Source organism: Pseudorasbora parva, chromosome 19, assembly GCF_024679245.1.
Source record: "Pseudorasbora parva isolate DD20220531a chromosome 19, ASM2467924v1, whole genome shotgun sequence".
Lineage (NCBI taxonomy): Eukaryota > Metazoa > Chordata > Actinopteri > Cypriniformes > Gobionidae > Pseudorasbora > Pseudorasbora parva.
Window position 1 is genome coordinate 35,000,550 of NC_090190.1, and position 22,396 is coordinate 35,022,945.

A 22,396-nucleotide genomic window follows, 5' to 3' on the forward strand; every position below is an offset into this window, starting at 1 on the left:
TCTCTTTCTCTTTATACCTCCCTGTCCTTTCCTACCCTGATACTTTGAAATTTCAGCTTGCACACACTTTCTAGTGATACGCCATCCAATTTAAACAGGACAATATTATCTGAAAACAGAAGCACGGCTCATGCTAATCTCAACTGCATGTCTTATTTCACACCACAATGACTAACCGTCTTTTGTTTTATTCTCTTCATATGGTATCCTTTAGGTTTGTCAATGTCCTGTTGCCATTTATGTTGTCATTGTATTATTCATTATGCTTTGTATATTGTATATTTGGCTGCCCCAGCTGAGGCTGTGATTGGATAACTAGACTTAACGTTAAAGTGACCGTTCACTCAAAAATGAAAATTCTGTCGTCATTTACTCACTCTGAAGTTGTTCCAAACCTGTATGAATTTCTTTATTCTGCTGAACACAAAGATATTTTGAAGAATAGGGGTAAGCAAACAGTTGATGAAACCCATTCACTTCTATAGTATGAAAAAAATGTCAATGGTGCCCATCAATTGTTTAGTTACCCATATTCTTCAAAATATCTTGAAAGATAGAATTGTTTAGTTACCTGTGAATGTTATCCATTCTAACCAACTTATTAAAATGTAATCAACCAATCCTCCTCTAGTCGACTAAAATGTAGTATAAATTCCGACTAGTCAGCTATTGGGGGCCTTAATCATTTTTGACTTTAGTCCCTCCCTTTAGTTTGTAAAAACTAATGGGAACCATATTGGCAGTGAATACTCTTAAATGGAAGCCTAGCCTGCCTGAAAAGGGCTTAAAAGCATGTCATTTCATCTTTGCTTGCTTCTGTATTACCTGCGATTCTTCTCCTTATTATTTGGGTTGTGTCATGCACTTTTCCTCTCATTTTCATGTCCTTTTTTATGCTATTAACTTGGACAAGAACGTGTCTGTAATTCCGTCTCACTTTATCTTCATCATATCTGTTTCATTTGCTTCATTCTGCTGTGGTTTAAAGGCTCTGGGATGGTTCCTATAGTTAGGGAGGGGGAAAGGATGCTGGTGAGAGAGAGAATGAGAGAGAGAGAGAGGATAAAATAAAGTGCCTTGTGTTTTGTGTGTGCTGCGTTTCATAACCCAGACACCACAAAGAGCACCCTCACATTACTAAAAGCATGAAACCTACAGCACATTTTATGATACAATCATGATTTGATCCACATTGAGGGGTCATTTATTGATTTTCTTTTTTTTTTTTTTGGTAAATCTCTCTCTGTTTTTTTCTCTCTTTTCATCCCCCTCCCTTTACCCCTTGTTAGAAACCACACAGAGGGCAAACCGCACAAGTGTCCTCACTGCTCCAAATCGTTTGCCAACTCCAGCTACCTGTCCCAGCACATCCGCATCCACAGCGGGGCCAAACCCTACACCTGCTCCTACTGCCAGAAAACCTTCAGGCAGCTCAGTCACTTACAGCAGCATAACAGGTAACAGACAGGGAGAGATAGAAGCAGTACTGGACCATATCCAGCTCCGTGCATCCTTTTCCTCTTTCCTTCCTCCTCTGTTGTCTGTCATCTGTCATGCTGTAATTGTGAGGATTGTGTAGGCTTTCTGGAAACTCCTGTGGTATTTTAGACAGAATGTCAAATGTGTTCATGTGAACTTGAAATTTAGATCCTAGATTTCAAATGAAATGCTTCTGCTTTTGTTTTGTTTTTTGAAGGATTCACACTGGTGATCGGCCGTACAAGTGTGTCCATCCCGGCTGTGAGAAAGCTTTCACCCAACTATCCAACCTCCAGGTAATCATCTTCAGCTGATTTATAGATGCTTTCACACATTTCAGCTTTAAGCACAAGTGACTGAAACCCTCTGGTTCATGAAACGTGTATCTGATCAGCATAATCTGACACTAGAATTGTGAACTGAGTTTGTTTTTAATAAAATACTGTAACAAATTATTTTTTCATGAGATTTGGTGCCACTGCGGACTGAAGACTTCACTTAAGTACACTGATTTTTTTTTTTTTTTTAATTACTATTCAGGAAGGATGTCCCACTTAAATTCCAAAATGATTGACTGTTCTGTTTGTTTTAGTGAATAACAAATTTTTATGAATTAGTATGACGTTTGCTGCATTATCTGACTTGTTTACTGAAGCATTTTACCCGTCACTGAATTACGTGTTTAAATAAATTTGTGATGTCGTCAAAGCTGAAATTGTAGCATCAATTGCAGAAAAATGAAATTGCAGTCTTTTATGTCACATGATCTTTTATGGGTCATTCTAATGTTTTTTTTTTCAACAAACATTTATTATTATTAATATAAATGTTGAAACCTTTTGTGCCACTTAATATTTTTGTGAAAACTATGATTTTTTTTTTAGGAATCTCTGAAAATAGAAAGTTCAAAAAAACTTTTTTCTTCTTTTAACATTAAAAAAGTATTTACTGTCTCTTTTAATCAATTTAATGTGTCCTTACTAAATAAATAAAAAAATCTTTAAAAGAAAAACAAACGTACTGACCCCAAACCTTTGAACCGTAGTGCAGTTGGGACCAAATATTTGATTTAATTTATGTCATTAGGTTTGTAAACATGCCTTTTGCAAGAATTGGGTTTAAAAAAATCTAAATTGTCAAATCTGAAATTCTCATCATTTGGCAACAGAGAGCAGTACATGTATTACATTTGCATTGCAATTCTTATGATTTGCATTCCTAACTGTCACTAAACTGACATATACTGACCAAAAACACTTTTGTAAGTGTCGTTTATTAATTGTAATGTTTTTTCAGTCTCATCGAAGACAGCACAACAAGGACAAGCCATACAAATGTCACAATTGTAACCGCGGGTACACAGATGCGACCAGCTTGGAGGTTCACTTGTCTACACATACGGTGAAACACGCCAAACTCTACTCCTGTGGCCTCTGCAACCGCGCGTACACATCTGTAAGATCCCTCCCACAACGCCTGATTCCTTCATTATCTTGTTATTCTTCAGTTACATTCTCCTTCTATTATAAATAGGTGTGTCAGAGATGTTAGAAATTGACGCATTTTCTATATTTGTTATTTTTCTAGGAGACATACCTGATGAAACACATGCGAAAACACAACCCAGACCCTCTGACAGTAGCGGCCGCAGTGGCTGCCCAGCAAGCCCAGCAGGGCCAGAACCCAGCTCAGTCCTCGGGCGGAGGAAGCGGCAGGGGTCGCGGGCGAGGTAGAGGCGCCGGAGCCTCAGCAGCCGGGGCGGGAACAGCGGCGCAAGCCCAGAACCAGCCCAATCCCAGCCCAAATTACTCTGTTACGGAGGGAATACCCTGCCCTTTTGACCTGCATCAGTACAAGACCGTGTCAGCTGGAGAGATCCAGTACAAGCCTGTCAGCGTGGCCGACCTGACGGCCCACAAAGACCTCTGCCTCACCGTCTCCACCTCTGCCATCCAGGTGGAGCACATGAACTCATAGAGGAACTCAAAGAGAATGAGAGGGAGGAGGTGGGGTGAGGAGAAATGGACCATGAGTTAGGAAAGAAATAAAAACACTGCCTTGGGACAGAGGAGGATTTCCAAATACAGACTGGCAGGACAAAGAGAGGGAAAGATGGCAGATGGAGGAGAAAAGGAGAGATGAAGGAAGAGCAATTGAACTCTTTGAGTTGTCTTTCTTTAGACTTGCTTTGCAGTGTCACAAAAAGGCCTCAAGCTGTCATGATGACTTTTCAGTTAGCAACTATTTAAATATATACAAAACTCAACCCGTTTTGCCACTATAAAGTGCAATAGTCGGCTTCTGGAAGTAAAAATCCCATTCATTTTCTCCATAGGGACATTTTTTTTTAAAGGGGACATATCATGAAAATCTGACTTTTTCCATGTTAAAGTGCTTTAATCGGGTCCCTGGTGCATCTACCAACCCAGAACACGTGTAAATTACCGCCCCTTAATCTGCATGTTTCCACCCACCGCGCCACTATTTTGTTTTCGCACGTGACAGTGAACAAGACCCTTGTGTGTATTTGACAGTTTAAACACAAAAAAAAGTGAAAGAGAAGTTACTCACGAGACTTGATGTCTGACAGCCAGTTGTCTGTGTGCGTGTACTTTAGATAAGTGTGCTCCGAAAACGATCCACTAGAAGTTTAAACTAATTTAATTATCTGAGGTATTTTAATCAATGGTACATGCTTCTGTAGAATCCAATAGTCTACATTCAAATCCGACTTTTTTTTGCTTCGAAGTCAAAGTTTGTAATGATTTATAATGGTGATGCAGCCAATAGCTGTTTGGTTTGAATCATGCCTTATAACTCTTTAACTAGTTTTATTTTTTTTAAATCTCTATGGGAAAAATACTTCTGGAAAACAAGGCCATAGTCTCAGCCTCAGACGTCACGCTGTGGGCGTTGGCTGATGCATATGGCACACTTATTTGGAAACACTTCAGGAGTTTTGAAGTCATCATCTGATTGGTTGAATTCTACAGACTGTCTATGAGACGTGTGTGTTGTGTTCTTTAACGGTCCACCTGGAAACAAATGCAGCGACTCCAAACTCCCTCGTGGAAGAAGAACCCTGTCGTGTTTACAACTGTAACAATAAGTGTTTAACAGTATTGACTAAACACTGAAATTTCAAACGTATGTGAAGTTCGCGGCTCCATTGTTGCAGGAAACTTAAACAAGGTTCTTGTATGAATAATTTGTAGATGCACGCCGGTCTGTTATTGCAGGACATCGACTTTACATTTTCAGCCCCCTAAACATGACGCAGAACAAAACAAACTGTGATTGGTTGAGTTACGTGTCAGTCAAGCGTCCTCTTAAGTTATCAAAACGAGTGTAAGAGACTTCTAATTCCATTCTAATCCGCTACTTTTACATAGTTTTTCTATGTAGGCCTAAACATGCACTTTGCAGCATCTCGCACACGAGCGCCACATTTTTAAGATGCTGTGTCAAGTTAAAATAATTGTAAATTTTACACGCAGCACCTCTCATTAATGTCAATTCCAAAACAATGGACCAATCAGAATACCCCAGAGGCGGGGCAAACATAAAACAAGCTTTGGTTTACAGAACAAGCCAATGGTATTCCCCATATTTATGTCAGAGGATGGGGTGAACCCAAACATATCTCTGTCCTGTCATTCTCTGAGCAGCGACAGTTTTTATCAAGGTACTTTTTTCTAATTTATAAATTTTACAAATGCTGGTAAACGAAATGACCAACCAAAAAGTATCCCTTAAATGAATTGTACAGGATTGCAACTAGTTTACATTATGTGTGTTGCAGGAAGACGCACACAACCTGCAGCATTTAAACAGGTCAATCGTAATAGTTCATCCAAAAATCTCTTGTTGTTGCAAATCCGCATGACTTTGTAAGCACTTCTGAAGTGTTAAGGCCTTTATGACACTGCATTGCAGGCCTGCTGATTGACGTGTCAAGCAAACGTGCAACTGGTTTGTCACTACCAGCTGAGAGAAAGAGGTGGCTAAGACTGCACTAAAAGGACAAGCTAATGGGAGATGGGAGATGGCACTTAAATGAACTTTTTTTATTCATCGTTTCTGTTTTCGTCATTACATTTTAGCCATTTATCATATGTATTTTTCTATTGTCTTTGTGTATGTATGTTTGTATATGTTTGAGTGTGTGAAGGGTTGGTTGGAAGAGCATGAAAGAGAACATTTTAAGAAGGAGATGAATATGTGAAAACATCTATAAAGTTGTCAGATTTTATTTTGTTTTTTAAAAACCTGAAGTTTAGTCATTTTATATTTTCATGACCTTCCTTACAAAGAGTTTTTGTTTTTCAGAAAGGAAGGGATGGGGAAAAATTGTGCAGACAACAATTTGGTTACCAGGTACTATTTAGTAGTGTTTTTTTAAAAACTTTAATACTAGTTATTATTATATTAACTGTTCTTTTTTATGCAATTATTACTATCATCATCATTATACATTGGGAGTTACTCTGTGTGTGTATATATATAGAGAGAGATGATGTGTTCATTCAAAAAGGGAAGGATTGTCTTTCTGGTCCAGCTGAAATATGATTTTTAAAAAATGTATTAAAGGCAACATTAGAGATCAGAGTACGGGATGTTAACATATTGCTAAACCATCCGATCACTGACCTACATGATGCCATCTGTGTCCAGTAAGCAGCCAGGTGATTGGCTGGTCCTCCACGTATAATCCTCGTTGTATCCATATATGTCTTCGGAAAAAAACACGGTTCTCAATATTATTATTAATGTTACTTCTGTCACTCCTAATACTTATTATTAACTACTCTTTAAGAAGACTTTGCTGTATAGATCAACACTCATTCATCTGACGTAACTGTTTCTCCTAATATGAACAATAAAAAAGATAAACACATTTTATTTGGAATAGTCGTTATTTTGCTGTTTCACTTTTCTTTTAGATTTTTTAAAGGGGTGGTTGTGTGGTTTTTTTCTAGGCTTAGTTGTGTTTATAGGGCGCAGTATAACATGTTTAATACTTTTTTTTAAATATATATATGCCGTATTTTTCTTCTATTTGACCTTTATTCCACACTGCTGTCTCCACTGTCCTTTGAACGGCTTGTTTGCTTCCTGCTTCTATAAAGCACATCCCTCTGAAAAACGCAATGGTCTTAGATTGGTTAGATGGCCAAATGTAGTTTGATGTATATTTATTGGCTGAAGTGCCGAGCACAGGTTGTCCGGAAACACCACGCGCCTTACCATTACGGGCAGAAGTCACATCTGCGGTGACTAGCAAGGGTTTATGATGTCACCAACCCGGAAAGAAGCTTGTTGTAGTCCAAACCGGACGTTTTTGTAGGCAATAAACTGACATAACTTTAAAAGACAATATCTCCATTTGCATTGAACTTTCAGCGCTGTAAGTTTGCAGATACTGTTTATGCTCAAGCAGCAACATTACACACTAACTAAAGTTAAAAAAGTGAAATCGCATGCAACCACCCCTTTAAGAGAAATTATACTTGCATGTACATATTTTATAGTTCCCCTCTGGAAAGAAATCCTGATTTCACGAGTTTGTGTACCCATATAATCTTACTGAAAGTGGTAAACAGAAATGGCTTGCTGTCTGCTATAGATGGGCTCAGAGAGGATGTTATACCCCATCTCCGATTGCCCCCTATAACAGGACAAATTGTACAAAAAAGGAGGAGGAGGGATGCTGCAATAACTAACAATGGGAGGAGGTAATCAATTGGTTTTATACCTTGGTATTAATTGGAAGTTTAGATGGGTGTACTACTCCTGAAATTACGATAATTCTGGCAGCATAAATATAGTTAGCCTACATATGCAAGCTGTTTTAAGGCAAGAAGATTTCCCCCCTGAGGATAATATGTAATTTTAGTGATCAAAAGATGAGTTTTAAGGAATACAATTATTGAATACAGAGTGACTTATATTAGCATATTTCATACAGCATTTAGGTTAGAACTTTACTTAAAAAGCTCAAAAATAAGCTTTTTGCTTTTTTAAGTCATGATGTATATTTAACAGGTGTTTGAGGTGTTGACTTGGCCTCCAAATTCCCCAGATCTCAAATCCAATCGAGCATCTGTGGGAAGTGCTGAACAAAATCCAATCCATGGAGGCCCCACCTCCGGTCTCCCTACGCGGCCCATCATCACATGCTCTTGGGCACATTCCATGGGCACATTACAGACATGACGGTTAAAAAGTTTGAACTTGTTAACGGTTTTTTCCCTCGATCATCGAACTGACTACAAAACACTACAGGTCTGAGAAAAATCACTGCAATTGAAATAAGCATTTTTGTAAATTAACTTAGATCCTAAATTATTTTTTGTTTTGCAGTTATAATCTTTCAGATTCAGATGGTAACCTTTTTAGGGTCTGCATTCAGAACGTACAGCGCTTGTTTTAAAGAAAAGAAGAAATGTTATTGTGCCAAAAAAAAGTGTAATATATGGAAGACCAATTTTGCATTTAAATGAAAATGTACCTTTATAAGTGAGGGGAAGTCTGGTTCTTTTCCGTGCACCGGTTCTTCTTCTTCAGTCCAGTCACTGAACCGGTGGACCGAATAAGTGAAAAATCAGCGTCCTTAGAAACGCTTTGAACAATCAGAACGTCAGTGGAGAAAGGCAATATAGTTCATCATAATAACTTATACATCATATAACAGTTACAGAATTCACCTGCTATAGTGGACTGAACAAGCGAATCGGTTCAAAAGAACGATTAATTTCCGAACCGGATGAGTGATTGAATCATTTATGCAGATGATGTGTTCAAACCACTAACGTACTTTGACTTTGTTTGGAAATGTTTTATACAATACATCTAGTAAGCTTAGCATATTATCAATTAATGCATTAAAAGTGCTAGTCATGTAATATCTGTACATTTGATTTCCTTGTTGTCCAAGCAGTGTCTCTGGTGGATGGCAGGCAGACTGAGGAAACTGGAGCCTGTGCACAGGTAGAGTTCTAGTTTGTTCAGCAGTGAGACCTCAATATGGTTCACGTTTAGGGTTTGCCATTCTGCTGCAGGGAATGTGTGTTGAAATAAACTGATGTAGACTGAACAAATAAGAGTTTAGTTAAATGTTTATTTAGTGGGCAGTTTACTTTAAGGCATCATAAGCACAAACCGACAATACAATGGTTTTGGTTTGTTAGTCTTTGCATGCATGCTGAAACAGATGAAAATGGTGATTCGTTTACATAATTGTATAGATACATTGTATAGAGTAGAAAAGGTCTCTATCGACAAGTACAACTTTTCTTTCAGCACTCTAACTAACATAGCAGCCCTAGCCTACACCGCATAACATTAGGTCTACCAAATGTCTAATGTCCTGCATACTAAAACATTACTGTATAGGGTTAACTAATATGTGCCCACCAATAATAAATGAACAAGAGTTCATATCTAGCCTTCAAGGAATGCATTCTACTTCAAAAAATATTAGTCCCTTGAACATGAAGACGCATGTAGAAACAAATACAAAAGTGTCATCATGTGTGGTTAGTTCAGTCTGCATACAGTCTGCATACATATAACATCTATAGTACCATAACAGTACACATCAGTTATAATTTTAGTAATTATTAAATGCAAAGGACAAATGGTGTCATTACTGTTTATGAATGCTTATCTAATGAAAGACGTCAAGTGTCAACATATTGTACTGACATTTAAACATTTGAAGAAGAAAGAAAAAGAACATTCATCACAATAACGTTTATGCGTAAAGAACTACATAGTACGACCAATATTAAATACTGTATTATTACAAACAAAAAATATGTTAGAGTTCTGTTTTCTTACTAAAATCCCTTTGGATAAAAGGGGTATTGAAACTATTTTGATAATAATTCAGTCTCTGACTCCTTTAATGAACACAATATAGTCTGATTTAGGACGAAACAGTACAAATGTATAATATCTTATCGCACCCTTGAGTCATGCCATGAATACACTTAAAAAAATCCATAAAATGATATTTGTAAAATAAATAAGTTACTATTCGAATATTTACTGACCTATACTTCTGCATTACATAATAAAGACATTTGATTGTTCATTTTTGAAAAAACACTTAAACACAGAATGATGATCTGCGATTATTGGCAGTGTCTTCAGATTTCGAAAGCACAGTACCATTCGAAGCAGATAACTGCTAGACTACACAATTACGTCCATCTAATATAGCTGAAATACATTGTTGAGGTAAAGTGAAAGTGTATCCTATTCAACCTACAGAAACAAATGACAACAGCATCAGTCATTATAAATATGTTTCCCTTCATTTTACTTTGGCTTCCAAAAGGTTAATGGAAAGCTCAACTCATAATGCACATACCAGCGTGGTCTATACTAAAAACTAAAGGTGAATGTAACATTTCAAAATGTCAAAAGCTGCAGTGTCTAATGGCGTTCAACAGATCCCTGGACTTCACGGCCTTCTCATGATGATTACATTAAAAATACAAAGAACAGCATTCTTCCCTGGAGTTTTAGATTAAAATGCACTTTGGGTTTTGGCAGCAAGGCAAGACAGACAGGAAGTCGAGGCTTAAGAAGAGAGAGAGAGAGAGAGAGAGAGAGAGAGAGAGAGAGAGAGAGAGAGAGAGAGAGAGAGAGAAACATGGGAACAAGTAAACAAGACCGATGCAGTGTGGAAGACAAGAAAGATAAAAGGAGCAATACATTGTTACAGAAAGAGGAGAGAGCACACAAGAAACGGATGAAAAAGTGAGAGTAAGAGAAAATTATAAAAGTGAACCATCCATAAAGCATGCATACAGAAATGTCCCGTTAGAGAATGGGTTCAACCGGTTCGGGCCACCTAAAGGGTTAGAGAAATTCACTGTCAGTTATACATGTAATAATATGCACAATCGACATGATGAACAACTTGATCAGGCTGAGAAATTCTCAATTTTTTGCACACTAGCCACAGTGGCTGGTGGATGCCCAATTTTACCAGTGACTTATATTTTTTCCAGCCACTTTTTCCAGAACTCAAATTTATAAAAGAAAGTGCATTAGCATGGTATGGGGTGAATTCGGGTTGATTGGGACACTGTTCCCCAGTCATTTCAATGGCAGAAACTGTCAGAATCATGAAATGAGTTACTTGACAAAGGTGCATTATTGTTACTAGTAACATCATTCTTTGACAAAAGCTGTCCAATCCGTTACAATTAATGTTTTAAGTAGTAACTAACCAGTAAAAATATGTTTTACAATTCACCCGCCACTGTGGCTGGTATACATGGCAAAGCCACCCGCCAATTTGAAAAAGTACCCGCCATTGGCTTGTGGCCGGTGATAATTTACCACCCTGGTCATGATCATTTGCATGAAGAAAACTTTTGTATTTGCATTATTTGAAATGTTTTCACCTGGGAAATACTGATGCCGGTCAGTTTCTCGATGGTTTCAGGCAGTTTGGTCATGATGTCGAGCACTTCACCTGTCAGCTTGGCTGCGCCAATCTCTGAACCTCCGCTGGAAACCATGGTGACTTTATTGGCAGCTGACAGAGGCTTACTGATTTCCTCTGCCATCTAATGGATGGAAAAACACAATTTACCATCAATGCACAATGTCAACTCAAACTGGATCAAACTGCTCAATGTGGATTTTGTAATCCTTGCAGGATGAGGTAACACTTTATTTCGATGGTCCACTTCAGACATTCTACTAGTCATAACTAAGGATGTGTTCACACTTGGCATGTTTGGTTTGATTAAAACAAACCCTTATGCGATTGTTAGTGCGGTTCATTTGAATAAGTGTGAATGCTACCATCTTAACCCTGGTGCACACCAAACAAGAGGACAGAGACCGCTAAAAAGATGGCTCTCTGTCTGCTTCCAAAAGAACTCCAAAAGAGTGATTATGGGAATTTTTGACCATTCTTGTAGAAGTGCATTTGTGTGGTCAGGCAGTGATGTTGGACGGCAAGGCCTGGATCGCAGTCTCTGCTCTAATTCATCCCAAACGTGTTTTATCGGCTTGAGGTGAGGTCAGTCAAGTTCCTCAACACCAAACTCAATCATCCATGTCTTTATGGACCTTGCTTTGTGTACTGGTGTGACTGTGCAGTCATGTTGGAACAAGAAGGGGCCATCCCCAAAGAGCATGAAATTGTCCAAAATGTCTTGGTATGCTGAAGCATTAAGTGTTCCTTTCACTGGTACTAAGGGGCCAAGCCCAAACCCTGAAAAACAACCCCACACCATAATCCCCTATCCACCAAACTTTATACTTGGCACATGCAGTCAGGCAAGTACCGTTCTCCTGGCAACCACCGAACCCAGACTCTTTCATCGGATTGCCAGACAGAGAAGTGTGATTCATCACTCCAGAGAACACGTCTCCACTGCTCTAGAGTCCACTGATGCGTGATTTACACCACTGCATCCCACGCTTCGCATTGCACTTGGTGATGTAAGGTTTGGATGCAGATGCTCAGCCATTGAAATCCATTCCATGAAGCTCTCTGCGTATGGTTCTTGAGGTAATCTGAAGGCCACATGATGTTTGGAAGTCTGTAGCTATTGACTCTGCTGAGAGTTGGTGGCTTCTGTGCAGTGTGCCTCAGCATGCGCTGACCCCACTCTGTGGTTTTATGTGGCCTACCCATTTGTGGTTGAGTTTTTGTTGCCACTTAGTTATACCACTAACAGTTGACCTTGTATTATTTATTAGTTAGGAAATTTCACGAATGGACTTATTGCAAAGGTGGCTACCTATCACGGTACCACGCTTAAATTCATTGAGCTCCTGAGAGCGACCCTTTCTTTCAGAAATGCCTAGGTGATTTTATACACCTGTGTCCATGGTGTGAGAGTAGTCCCAATACTTTAGGCAATATAGTGTAAAACAAGCACATTTAGCATAGCACACATTGTTTTGGATGTTCAGCAAGTTCCGTCATGAAATATACATAATAAAAGCTGACCAATCAGGTTGTGAACATATCCCTATGCCTATAGGTTCAATATCTTTAGGTTCTGTGTTAAAATGCCAATGTGAACGCAAAGTGGACCAAGACTAAAAGTTTTTTTTTTTTGGTCCAGACCAGACAAACCAAAATACATGTGTGAACACACCCTAACTTTGTAACTACATGGCAACTTATTCTGCTAACCCGAACATCTAACCATAACCTAACACTAACAGTCTACTAATACTCTAATAAAAGTTAACTTTGCATTATGTAGATAGAATGTCTAAAGTGGACCATTGAAATAAAGTCTAACCCAGAATGATTCCCCTGTTGTACTGTACAATGCAATATTTTTCTCTATTGCTTACACAGTAAAAAAATAAATAAATCCCTCTACAACACCATCTTACCAATGGCAGTTTCTCCAGCAGCATGTCCACCATAGCTCCTTCTTTGTATTGCTGGAAGGCTTCAGCCTTCTTTGCCATCTGCTCAGCCTCGGCGCGACCTTTAGCCTCCACAGCATACGCTTCGGCCTCTCCTCTCACCTGATCAGAATAACCGTGTGAGCTAACATATCTTAATTTACAAAGAAACACAATATCTGCATTGTGAAGTTTAGAGATGCAGATAATGTATAACACAATTAGTTTGTTTTAAATATAGATCTTATTAGAGATGGCCGATAACTTACTCTGATGGATTCGGCCTCAGCTTCTGCCTCCATGATCAGCTGAAGACTGGGGGAGAGCATAAAAAGGCCAGATGAAGTCAGAGAGAACTCTTTATAGTCAAAACATATATTCAATATATTTACCTAACTTATAATTAAAAAGCACTGTTATTCATATATTTTAATGCTTTTTATTTTCCCTATTATGCTATTTTAATGCTGTCTCTTACAGCAGGTTTACATGTACCCAAGTTAAAAAAAAACCACTTAAATTTTTTCATAATTTACATTTCAGCATCTCCTCTTTTGTCACAGTGTCTGAAACAGTTTGATAAAAGATTATGGGGCACTATTTTAATGATCTAAGCACATGGTCTAAAGTGCATGGCACAAGTGCACTTAGTGCACAAGTGCGTGTCCGAATCCACTTTTGCTAGTTTAGCGAGGGGAAAAATGGTCAGCGCGCCGTGCGCATGGTCCAAAGGGGTTTGTAATGACATCTTTAGTGCCTTTTATGGTTCTTGAGAGAGGAAATGACATTGGTGTTAATGAAAGCCTTTCTGAGCCATCGGATTTCAACAAAAATATCTTCATTTGTGTTCCAAAGGTGAACGGATGTCCAACGACATGAGGATAAGTAATTAATGACAGAATTTAAATTTTAACTCCATTTTTCGTGCACTTTGAATGTTGAAAATATATAGACCTTTTACATTTAAAAACAGCTGTATTACAAACTACATGTAAGGTGATATCTAAAAAAAAGCATAGTAGGAGCACTTTAATGCTAAAATACAGTCTTTGCAATCTTATATGATGACACGTGCAGAAATTACACACTTCAGTTTTAAGACAAAAGTAATTGGTAAATGTTTGTGGACATTGACCTTCATTTTACATGCCATTTTAAAACAAACGGGTAGCGGAACTGAAGGCGCATCCATCTTACCGCTCGGCTTCTGCCAGTTTCTCCAGCCGGTATCGCTCGGCATCGGCTGGTTTCATGACTTTGGCCTCCAGCTCTTTCTCCTTGCGTGTGATCTCCTGTTCCTGCAGCATGATTTGTTGCGCACGCTCCACCACTAGCACCTGCATCTTCTCCTCCTCGATCTGCTGCTTCGTCTTCGCCACCTAATGCAACAATTACACAGCAGGATGAAGATTTACTGAATAAATATAAGTAAATGTAAAGAAATCATGTCACATGATTATGTTTCTAAAATAGATAACTACTCTATTAACTGTTTCCCTGTTATTTTTATTTTTATGTTGCCAGCCAGCGATTGCATTTTTGATCATATTCAAATATTTTAGTCAACTTCATTCATTCTTTTTTTTAAATCAATAACTGAATGTGATTAAGTTTCATAAAAACAACATATCAAGCAAAAAGCTGATCGAGTAGATCGAGTCGATCAACAGTTCATCCTTCACATTCATATACTACCTCTTCCTGGGTTCATTTTCACATGTAATGTTAGGAAGGTTTGATTTTTATGCTGTTGAATGATTGGTGAACACATTAGCTTACTTGTGTGTAAACATCTATCTGCTCCTTCTGGTTTATGCAGATCTTTTACATCTCTTGTTTTAGGATCCGGAGATGCTGTACTATTTCAGAAGATATGTAACAGCGCCCCCTACCGTCTAACAGTGAAAACATGGATTGCCGGAAAAACTTGTCAATGGCGGGGGAAGCGTTAACAAGAAGCCCAAAGATACATTGAAGAAAGTCTTTCACATCATTGATGGTTACAAAAAGGTACCTGGAGCTGATAGGCCATTTCAGACTCAGCTTTTTTGGTGAAGACCTCAATGTCGTAGACGGCCTTCTTTAGCTCGTAGTCTCTCTGAGCCTTAGCCATCTCGATTTCATTCAAGTACTGAGCAGATATCTTCTCCTGCATAGCATGGGCCTCCTACAGAGAGCAAGAGAGGCGTAACATGAAATACTCAGCTCAGTGATATATAGAAAATGGTGTGTATTTGGAATAGAGTTGAGGAAAGGCCCACCCTGATCACTGCATCTCTTTTGTTCTTGGCTTCCCCGATACGTGCATCCTTCTGCACTTGTGCCGTACGGGCTTTTCCCAAAGAGTGCAGGTAATCCTGAAAGAAAAAGACTTGATTCACCAATCACACAGAACCATTCATACAGTTTTAAAGCATTTAAAGCAACAGACTAACATACCTGGTCATCGTGAACATCCTTGAGTGTGTAGCTGACCACACTGATGCCCATGTTGACGAGGTCGGATGATGCCACCTTGAACACCTGCTCGGAGAACTTCTTGCGGTCTTTGTAGATCTCCTAAAGAACAAATACAACACACTTAGTTCTTTACTTGTAAAGAAACATCAAATGGCTTGTTTCAACTGAGTGGTTCAGTTCAGTACAGTTCGTTACGGTGCGCAATTTTTGCCGTTTCCATTGTCAGAAGTTGTGAATGGTACCCTAATTCCGAACCACTTTCTTGGCACCCTTCCGTTGGGGACCTAACACAGTAGTCCGGTACTAAAGGGTGGAACTAGACTCACTGCTGAACTTTGATTGGTTAACAGAGAATTATCACTTGCACATGCTTTTTGGGCTGTTTTTCCTTGCAGCCTGCCGTCGTGGCTCAAACAAAGTGTCTTCTTGTGACAAACAGCAACACGGCAAGAAGCAACAAGATCTGTATGTTGTCCACTGTTGTTTGAGGTAGTTTTAGGGTAAGAAGAATGATGTCGATCGCTACACCACGCAAGCCGGATCAGGGGTTTAGTAGTGTCCCGAATCATACGGAACTATACCGTACTGAACCGTACCGCCCGGTGGAACCGAGCCAAAGGTCATCATGCTATATTAAGTCAAGGTTTCACTAAAGGCGGGCATACACTGTGCGATTTCTGTGAGCTTTCAGCAAGGTTACCTACTCACATTTTACAAGTAGATTGAATTGATTGATTGTTAAGCCAGAGCATGACTTGACTGCTCACACTGTACGTGTAAAATATGCACGATAAACCCCATGCCAGATTGCACTAAAAGAGCATATGATATGGTGTACTACTATAGATAGATAGAAAAAATGATCATATTAAGAAGATTTAGCATATCCAATTAATGTAATAAAATAAATAACAATAATAATTAGGGTATGCCTACTTTTATTATTAAACTGATATTATTTTGTTTGCCCGCAACAATTTCAGAATGCATCAATGCATAATCAAAACGCTGCATGAGAGATTAGATGAAAGATAATTTACTATATTTTACTCCTCATTAAAACTAAATTATTTAAAAACATTTAGGCAGATTATATAATAAATTATAGGCCTATAATAAAAATAATTAACAGTCTTTAATATTTCAGAACATTGCAATAATATCAATAATATCTCAATTAAAAGTGAGCTTGTTAGATATTTTTCACTTTCTGTAGTAATTGACGGGTTGGAGACTTCACCGACATCTCAAGCAGCATTCGAGACGCAAGTCTCACCTCACTATCAGCTAATCTACATCTTTCCCTGTTGACCCGCTCTCCCCCAGCTCCTACTTCCTCTCATGCTGAGATCACTGAAAATGCACCTAACATCTCTTTGTTACAATGTCAATCCTCACAATACAGTAGTATATGTGTTTGATATCATTGGAAATGTCTCAGTGTGACTAGTACAAATATCTCATCTCCACAGAAGTAAACCAGAACATAATAAAGGTCTTAAGAGTTTAGAGATATCTTGCCTTAGTATGGTGGGTGTGGCTTTCGTCAATACAGGTCTACAGGACTTGATTAATGCAAATTCCCATCGTAAACTCATGTTTACATTTGAAAAGAGTTTTGCATCCTGGTCTGGGTATTTTTAAAGAAGTGTTAGAAAGAGATCGGGGCTCGATACTCTATTCAAGTCAGCCTGTAATGCTGGATGTCTTAAGATAACCCAGCATTATGTCATTTTCAGAAGTCATATATTTCATTCTTTACTTCAGAGTATTTGATGTATGGATTATCTTTGAATTGCTTATGTAATTGGCATTATACATTTACCTGACTGTTAATACATTGTTACACTTTGATTTATTCAGACTTGCTCTGGAATTATTCAGGTTATGAACGGTTATAATTCCAACAAAGGGTTAAACGGAATAATTAAATGACCAAATTCTAACCTGAAATTCTAAATTATGATTAAATGGAGTCAGATAAAGAGGAATAAGAATGAAATCCTTTATGCCAAACTGAAAACATCAAATACGCAAAACCTTCACCCGCCATTGTTAGCCTCCATTGGGACGATTTGGCCCGGGCCTTACAACTTCATGATTTAAAACGTAAAAATAATTTCCAATATTGCGATGTGACATTTTTCTTAATCACAAATGATGGAAAACGGTTCACATTTCCTGTGATAATAAAATTATGTAAATTATTAAATAAATGAGTAAAAGTAAAAAGTGAAACAAGTAAATGAATGATCAAGTAGCTGAATTAAAAGAGGTGCTAGATAGGCTACACGATGGTTTGGAAGACTTGGATTATTCACGTTACTACACGAACTGGAGGCATGCCACAGTTGGCTAAATTTCTGCTGTTTGAAAGCTGCCTACAGAACTTAAAGATCTCCCACTTTTCATTTTCTTTCTGCATTAAAGATGAAAGGACTGAGGACTGAAAGTGCTCATTTTGAATACTACAAGGCTAGTTTTACAAAAAACAGGGCAAATTAGCTTGAGACCGCAATCCCATACAAGCACCGATAGAAGTAAAAATGTCTGCAGGCGATCATCTGACAATGCACAAATTAAAGAACACAGACACAGCTCATTTCCATAATGACCAACACAATACAAGACTTTTTTTTAACTCTGAAACTGCGATATTTTAATTATAGAAACCAGGTTTTTACTTTGAAACCTGCAGCTTTTTGAATTTTAATAATCACATTAGGTCATATCGCGATTCCTTTTTCACCAAATTTAAGACCTCTTAAAATCCTAATTAAGATTTTTGTTAACTAAAAACATATTTTAAGACTTTTTAAAGGAATAGTTTACCCCAAAATAAAAATTCTGTCATCATTTACTCATCCTCAAATTTTTCAAACCTGTATGAATTTCGTTCTTCTGCTGAACACAAAGGAAGATATTTGGAAGAATGTTTATACTATGGTAGTCAATGGCGGCCGAGATCTGCTTGGTAAACATTCTTCTAAATATCTTCCTTCGTGTACAGCAGAACAAAGAAATGTATTCAAATTTGGAACAACTTGACTGAAGGTGACTAAATGGCAGAATTTTTATTTTTTGGGTGCACTATCCCTTTAAGGACCCGCAGAAACCCTGCAAACAAGCAGATTTGATGATAATCAGGTGCAGGTGGATCCACTAACAACACATAAACAGCAAATTTAAAATAATGTGGCTTGGCAAACTGTATGTTTGAATAACGTCTTCTGCTGGCACTACAAAAAAATGAACTCAAGTGAAGAAAATTCTCTCCCTTCTATCACACTCTCTGTTCTCTGTGTTTCTTCTTCCTAAAGCAACTATGGTTAAAACAGGCAAGTTAGTTAAACATGCATTAGTTAAATAATGGCGCAAATGCCAGTGAACTCCACAAACCTTAGTAAATCACATTACTATTAGATTAGATTAAAAACTCTCCCCCCATAAATGATGTGTCTGAAAGTGAAACTCCTACAAACGCGTAAGCAAAATAACCATCCACGCCTTTTCGTTGCTAATTTCCTGCTGAGCTACTATTCAGTCGTTTTTTAATGCCAAAGGGGGGTTTGTGCTGGCGCAAGCTGTTAGTAAATCTGGCCCTATATTTTGTTTTACTGTTTGTATTGTAGCAGAGTGCTGTACATTTGCAAGGTGAGCACTATTTGTGCACTTTATCTATTTACCTCCACGGTCAGGTGAGCAATGATGGCTCTCTGGTGGCCCTCCAGGGTTTCCAAGGCAATGTGAGCAATCTCTGCCTCCGACTTTCCCATGAACATCTGACACGCTGCAGCCAACATCTGCTTATTCTGCCCCTGAATCTTCATCTGTAGGAGAGAAGGCTCGAGTTAGCCACATAACAATCAACAAGAATGACTTTCTACAGAAAAGTTAAGTGTGACAATAATTTGTCTTATTAAATGGAAACAAACATTGATCTCCAAAACCCATATAAAATGTTGTTTATAGCATATTAGAGTGTGTGTTAACCTGTGCAATTCCAGTGACAGAGATGGGCACTCCGTGACGTGTGTAGACTTTATCACTCTTTACATTTAGTGTCAGAGTGTTCAGAGAGATCCTGTGACGGAAGAGAGAGAAAAACTCAGATTTGTTTATGTAAACCACAAATACATATGCACAAACACACGATTATGAGTGAATGATACCTTTGAATCTGCTGAATGCATGGGACAACAAACACTCTCCCACCAGATATCATGAGAGGTGGAGAGCGGCAGAAACCTGAGGAGTCAAATCACACGTGTGAACATGTTTCACATGATTTCTACTGAAAATATATCTCTGTATGAACACATTCATGTGATGTTTAGTCTTACCTGACACCACCATTGCCTCATTGGGACCGCAAGTGTAAAACATTTCCACTATGGGAAAGGAAAGCAGCACAATGTGGGTCAAATTTGAGAATTATATGCAAAGGAACAAAATTTGATTTTTTTTTCTTCTAATATCTCACAAACAACAACTATACTATTCTGTTCTTAGTATTTTAGATTTTATTAAAGGTATATTTTGTAAAATAATACATATCTTTTTATATATATTAACATTCAATATGACACTTTGCATAAGCATAACAATGAATCAATGAACAATGAACACCTGTATTACAATAAAAAAATGTAATACAGGTGTTTGAAGTTTTAATGTAGTGTTTTGTAGGAAACCAAAAATACATCAAAGAAGCTTTTACCCACATAGGGCCCGTTATCATAGGGAACAGTATGTGTGCGATAAGTTGGGTCCAGTATGATTCATAGAATTACAAAAATACATTTTATGTACATAACATGCATAAAACACCAAAAGTGAAAACAATTTATTACAATATGTGTCAAATTAGAACCGCACAATCCACAAATAGAATACTTAAAAAACAAACACCAGTCGAATTCTATCAAAATATGTATTTATAGCGTATACAATAATGCACAATATCTTGCAATCTACAAACCATGCATAGATTGTGTTAAAGTAGTCTATCGTATCGATTGACTTCATGCGATTCTGCTTCTCGGAAATGATGGGCTTGGTGATTTATTAAATAAGCGTGTAGTGAACATTTCTGGAGGAAAAAGCATACAGTATAATAAATCCAATAATTTATTATAAAAAAAAACTCAAAATGCAAACACACACACACACACACATATATATATATATATATATATATATATATATATATATATATATATATATATATATATATATATATACACACACATATATACATACATACTCATTTTGTGTTTTATGTTCATTTCATTTTGTGTTTTTTAAATATTAGAAATGATCCCGAGTGCGTAAGCAGCGTGCACTAGGAGGTGCCCTGATAATGACATTAGTATAATGTAATTAAATCCAAATAAATGTTGCCCATTATCTTAACCTCCTACAACAACATCAAAGTGTATTTTCCTGCTGGACGGAAGTAAAACAATAACTGCGCCTATAATCGAAATATTGTATTGGCCAGTGAAGGGAATATTATTAATCCAATGTTTACGTCCAGCACGTCACGACAACGTAAAAGCTCTCGGAACAGACTGCATAGAGAAAACAGGAGAATAATTATCAGGAAAAACTCTTACCGTTGGGTGAATGATAAGTAAATATGAACCGGGTTGATAATAGCAAGATATTGGGTTCTTTTCTACACGATGTAAGATAAAGACGAGGTAACGTTAGTCCAGCAGACTCTAACAACAGCAGTGATGCGATGATGGCGCCCCGCCCGGACCACACAGATATACTGGCGCCATCTCATGGTGACTCTTAATTAGAGCAGTTCTTCACAAAGTGTGTTCCGTAGGCCAGGGGTTTTCAAACTGCCCAGGGGTCCTCCAGAAGGTTGTAAGGAGTCCCCAGAAAATTTCAGAGAAAAAAAAGACAAAAAGCAAAAATGGATAAAGTCTACCAAATATTATATTAGTTTAATTTCTAAATGTTTATCTCCTTTCTTGCTGTATACATTCCAGAATTGTATGTTTTGCAGTGTCTTTAGTGAGTATTTATCTTTCCCTTTCTCGCCCTTTATCTTTTCTCACTGGGGTTGTTAGGCAGTTCTTTTAAATAGTATGTACGCTGCTTGCATACATTTATTGTAAAAGTTGTATATACATTTTTTTATTGATGTTCTTTTTCAGGTTTATACAACCAACAATAATAGCCATTTTAAGAAGGGAAAAAAATATGTTTTATTACTAATGTCACACTTACTATTTATCTAACAGTTTGAATGTTTTTTTCGTACATAAAATAGATGGATTTTAGGAACGGTGTCCCTCATAAAGGTTCATCATATGGGAGTCCTTGGCATCATAAAGTTTGAAAACCTCTCCCGTAGGCTACATCTACATTCATCTGGATAGATAGTTTTGTTTCAAAACGCTCTCTGTCCACACTAACATTTTCCAAGGTTAATTCCACAAGACCATAGGGTGTCCAAATCGTTATTTAAACTTAAAGAGTGCTCATGAGTGCCCTCGATGCAGCTTCACTGAGCACGCATGTTCGCGAGCTACGCAGAGGACTTCCCTGCAGTCATAGGCCCTGTCCCAAATGTTCCTTGTGGACTTACAATGGCTGTTGCGTGTGCGTGTGTCCGTTAAATCCACGAGACAGGGTGTCCCATTTGTCATTTTAGGTTTCAGAAGGGTGCCCTCATTGCTCACTTATGCTGAGCCCGCACTGGTGCTGGTTACGCAGCGAACTTCTTCCCGGCAGTCAAAGCAGAAAGTGTGGACTCAGAGGAAGTCCGTGAGGGTTTAGGGTGCAATTTGGGACAGGGCCAGAATGCAGCAGTGCATGCTGGTTAGAAATTCAGGTTAGAAGCCGCTGGTGCATTCTCTCTCTCTCTCTCTCTCTCTCTCTCTCTCTCTCTCTCTCTCTCTCTCTCTCTCTCTCTCTCTCTCTCTCTCTCTCTCTCTATATATATATATATATATATATATATATATATATATAAACCTAAGGAATTATTAGGAACACCATACTAATAGTGTGTTTGACCCCCCTTCACCTTCAGAAC

General features: G+C 38.0%; 2 protein-coding genes across 4 annotated transcripts in view; one reads left to right on the forward strand and one right to left on the reverse strand.

The window, feature by feature from the left end:
* The window catches only part of znf384a (zinc finger protein 384 a), a 25,191-nt gene extending 18,815 nt beyond the window's left edge, over nucleotides 1-6,376 (forward strand). For 2 of the 3 annotated variants that reach the window (XM_067426374.1, XM_067426375.1), the window contains 4 exons: nucleotides 1,290-1,457; nucleotides 1,697-1,775; nucleotides 2,776-2,934; nucleotides 3,067-6,376. In XM_067426374.1, the coding sequence (XP_067282475.1) occupies nucleotides 1,290-1,457; nucleotides 1,697-1,775; nucleotides 2,776-2,934; nucleotides 3,067-3,456 (796 nt within the window). In that variant the 3' untranslated portion in view covers nucleotides 3,457-6,376. The remainder of the gene's footprint in view (nucleotides 1-1,289; nucleotides 1,458-1,696; nucleotides 1,776-2,775; nucleotides 2,935-3,066) is intronic. The other variant, XM_067426376.1, reaches the window with a different exon arrangement.
* Nucleotides 6,377-9,041: 2,665 nt separating this feature from the next.
* On the reverse strand, nucleotides 9,042-21,100 carry flot1a (flotillin 1a). Its single transcript, XM_067426066.1, has 13 exons — nucleotides 20,958-21,100; nucleotides 19,683-19,730; nucleotides 19,512-19,587; nucleotides 19,333-19,423; nucleotides 19,026-19,169; nucleotides 15,319-15,438; nucleotides 15,141-15,236; nucleotides 14,894-15,046; nucleotides 14,077-14,258; nucleotides 13,149-13,194; nucleotides 12,865-13,002; nucleotides 10,902-11,066; nucleotides 9,042-10,342 (listed from the first exon to the last, which is right to left on the reverse strand). The coding sequence occupies exons 2-13, from the start codon at nucleotides 19,723-19,725 to the stop codon at nucleotides 10,325-10,327; spliced, it is 1,272 nt and encodes a 423-aa protein (XP_067282167.1). The 5' UTR covers nucleotides 19,726-19,730; nucleotides 20,958-21,100; the 3' UTR covers nucleotides 9,042-10,324.
* Nucleotides 21,101-22,396: the final 1,296 nt, after the last annotated feature.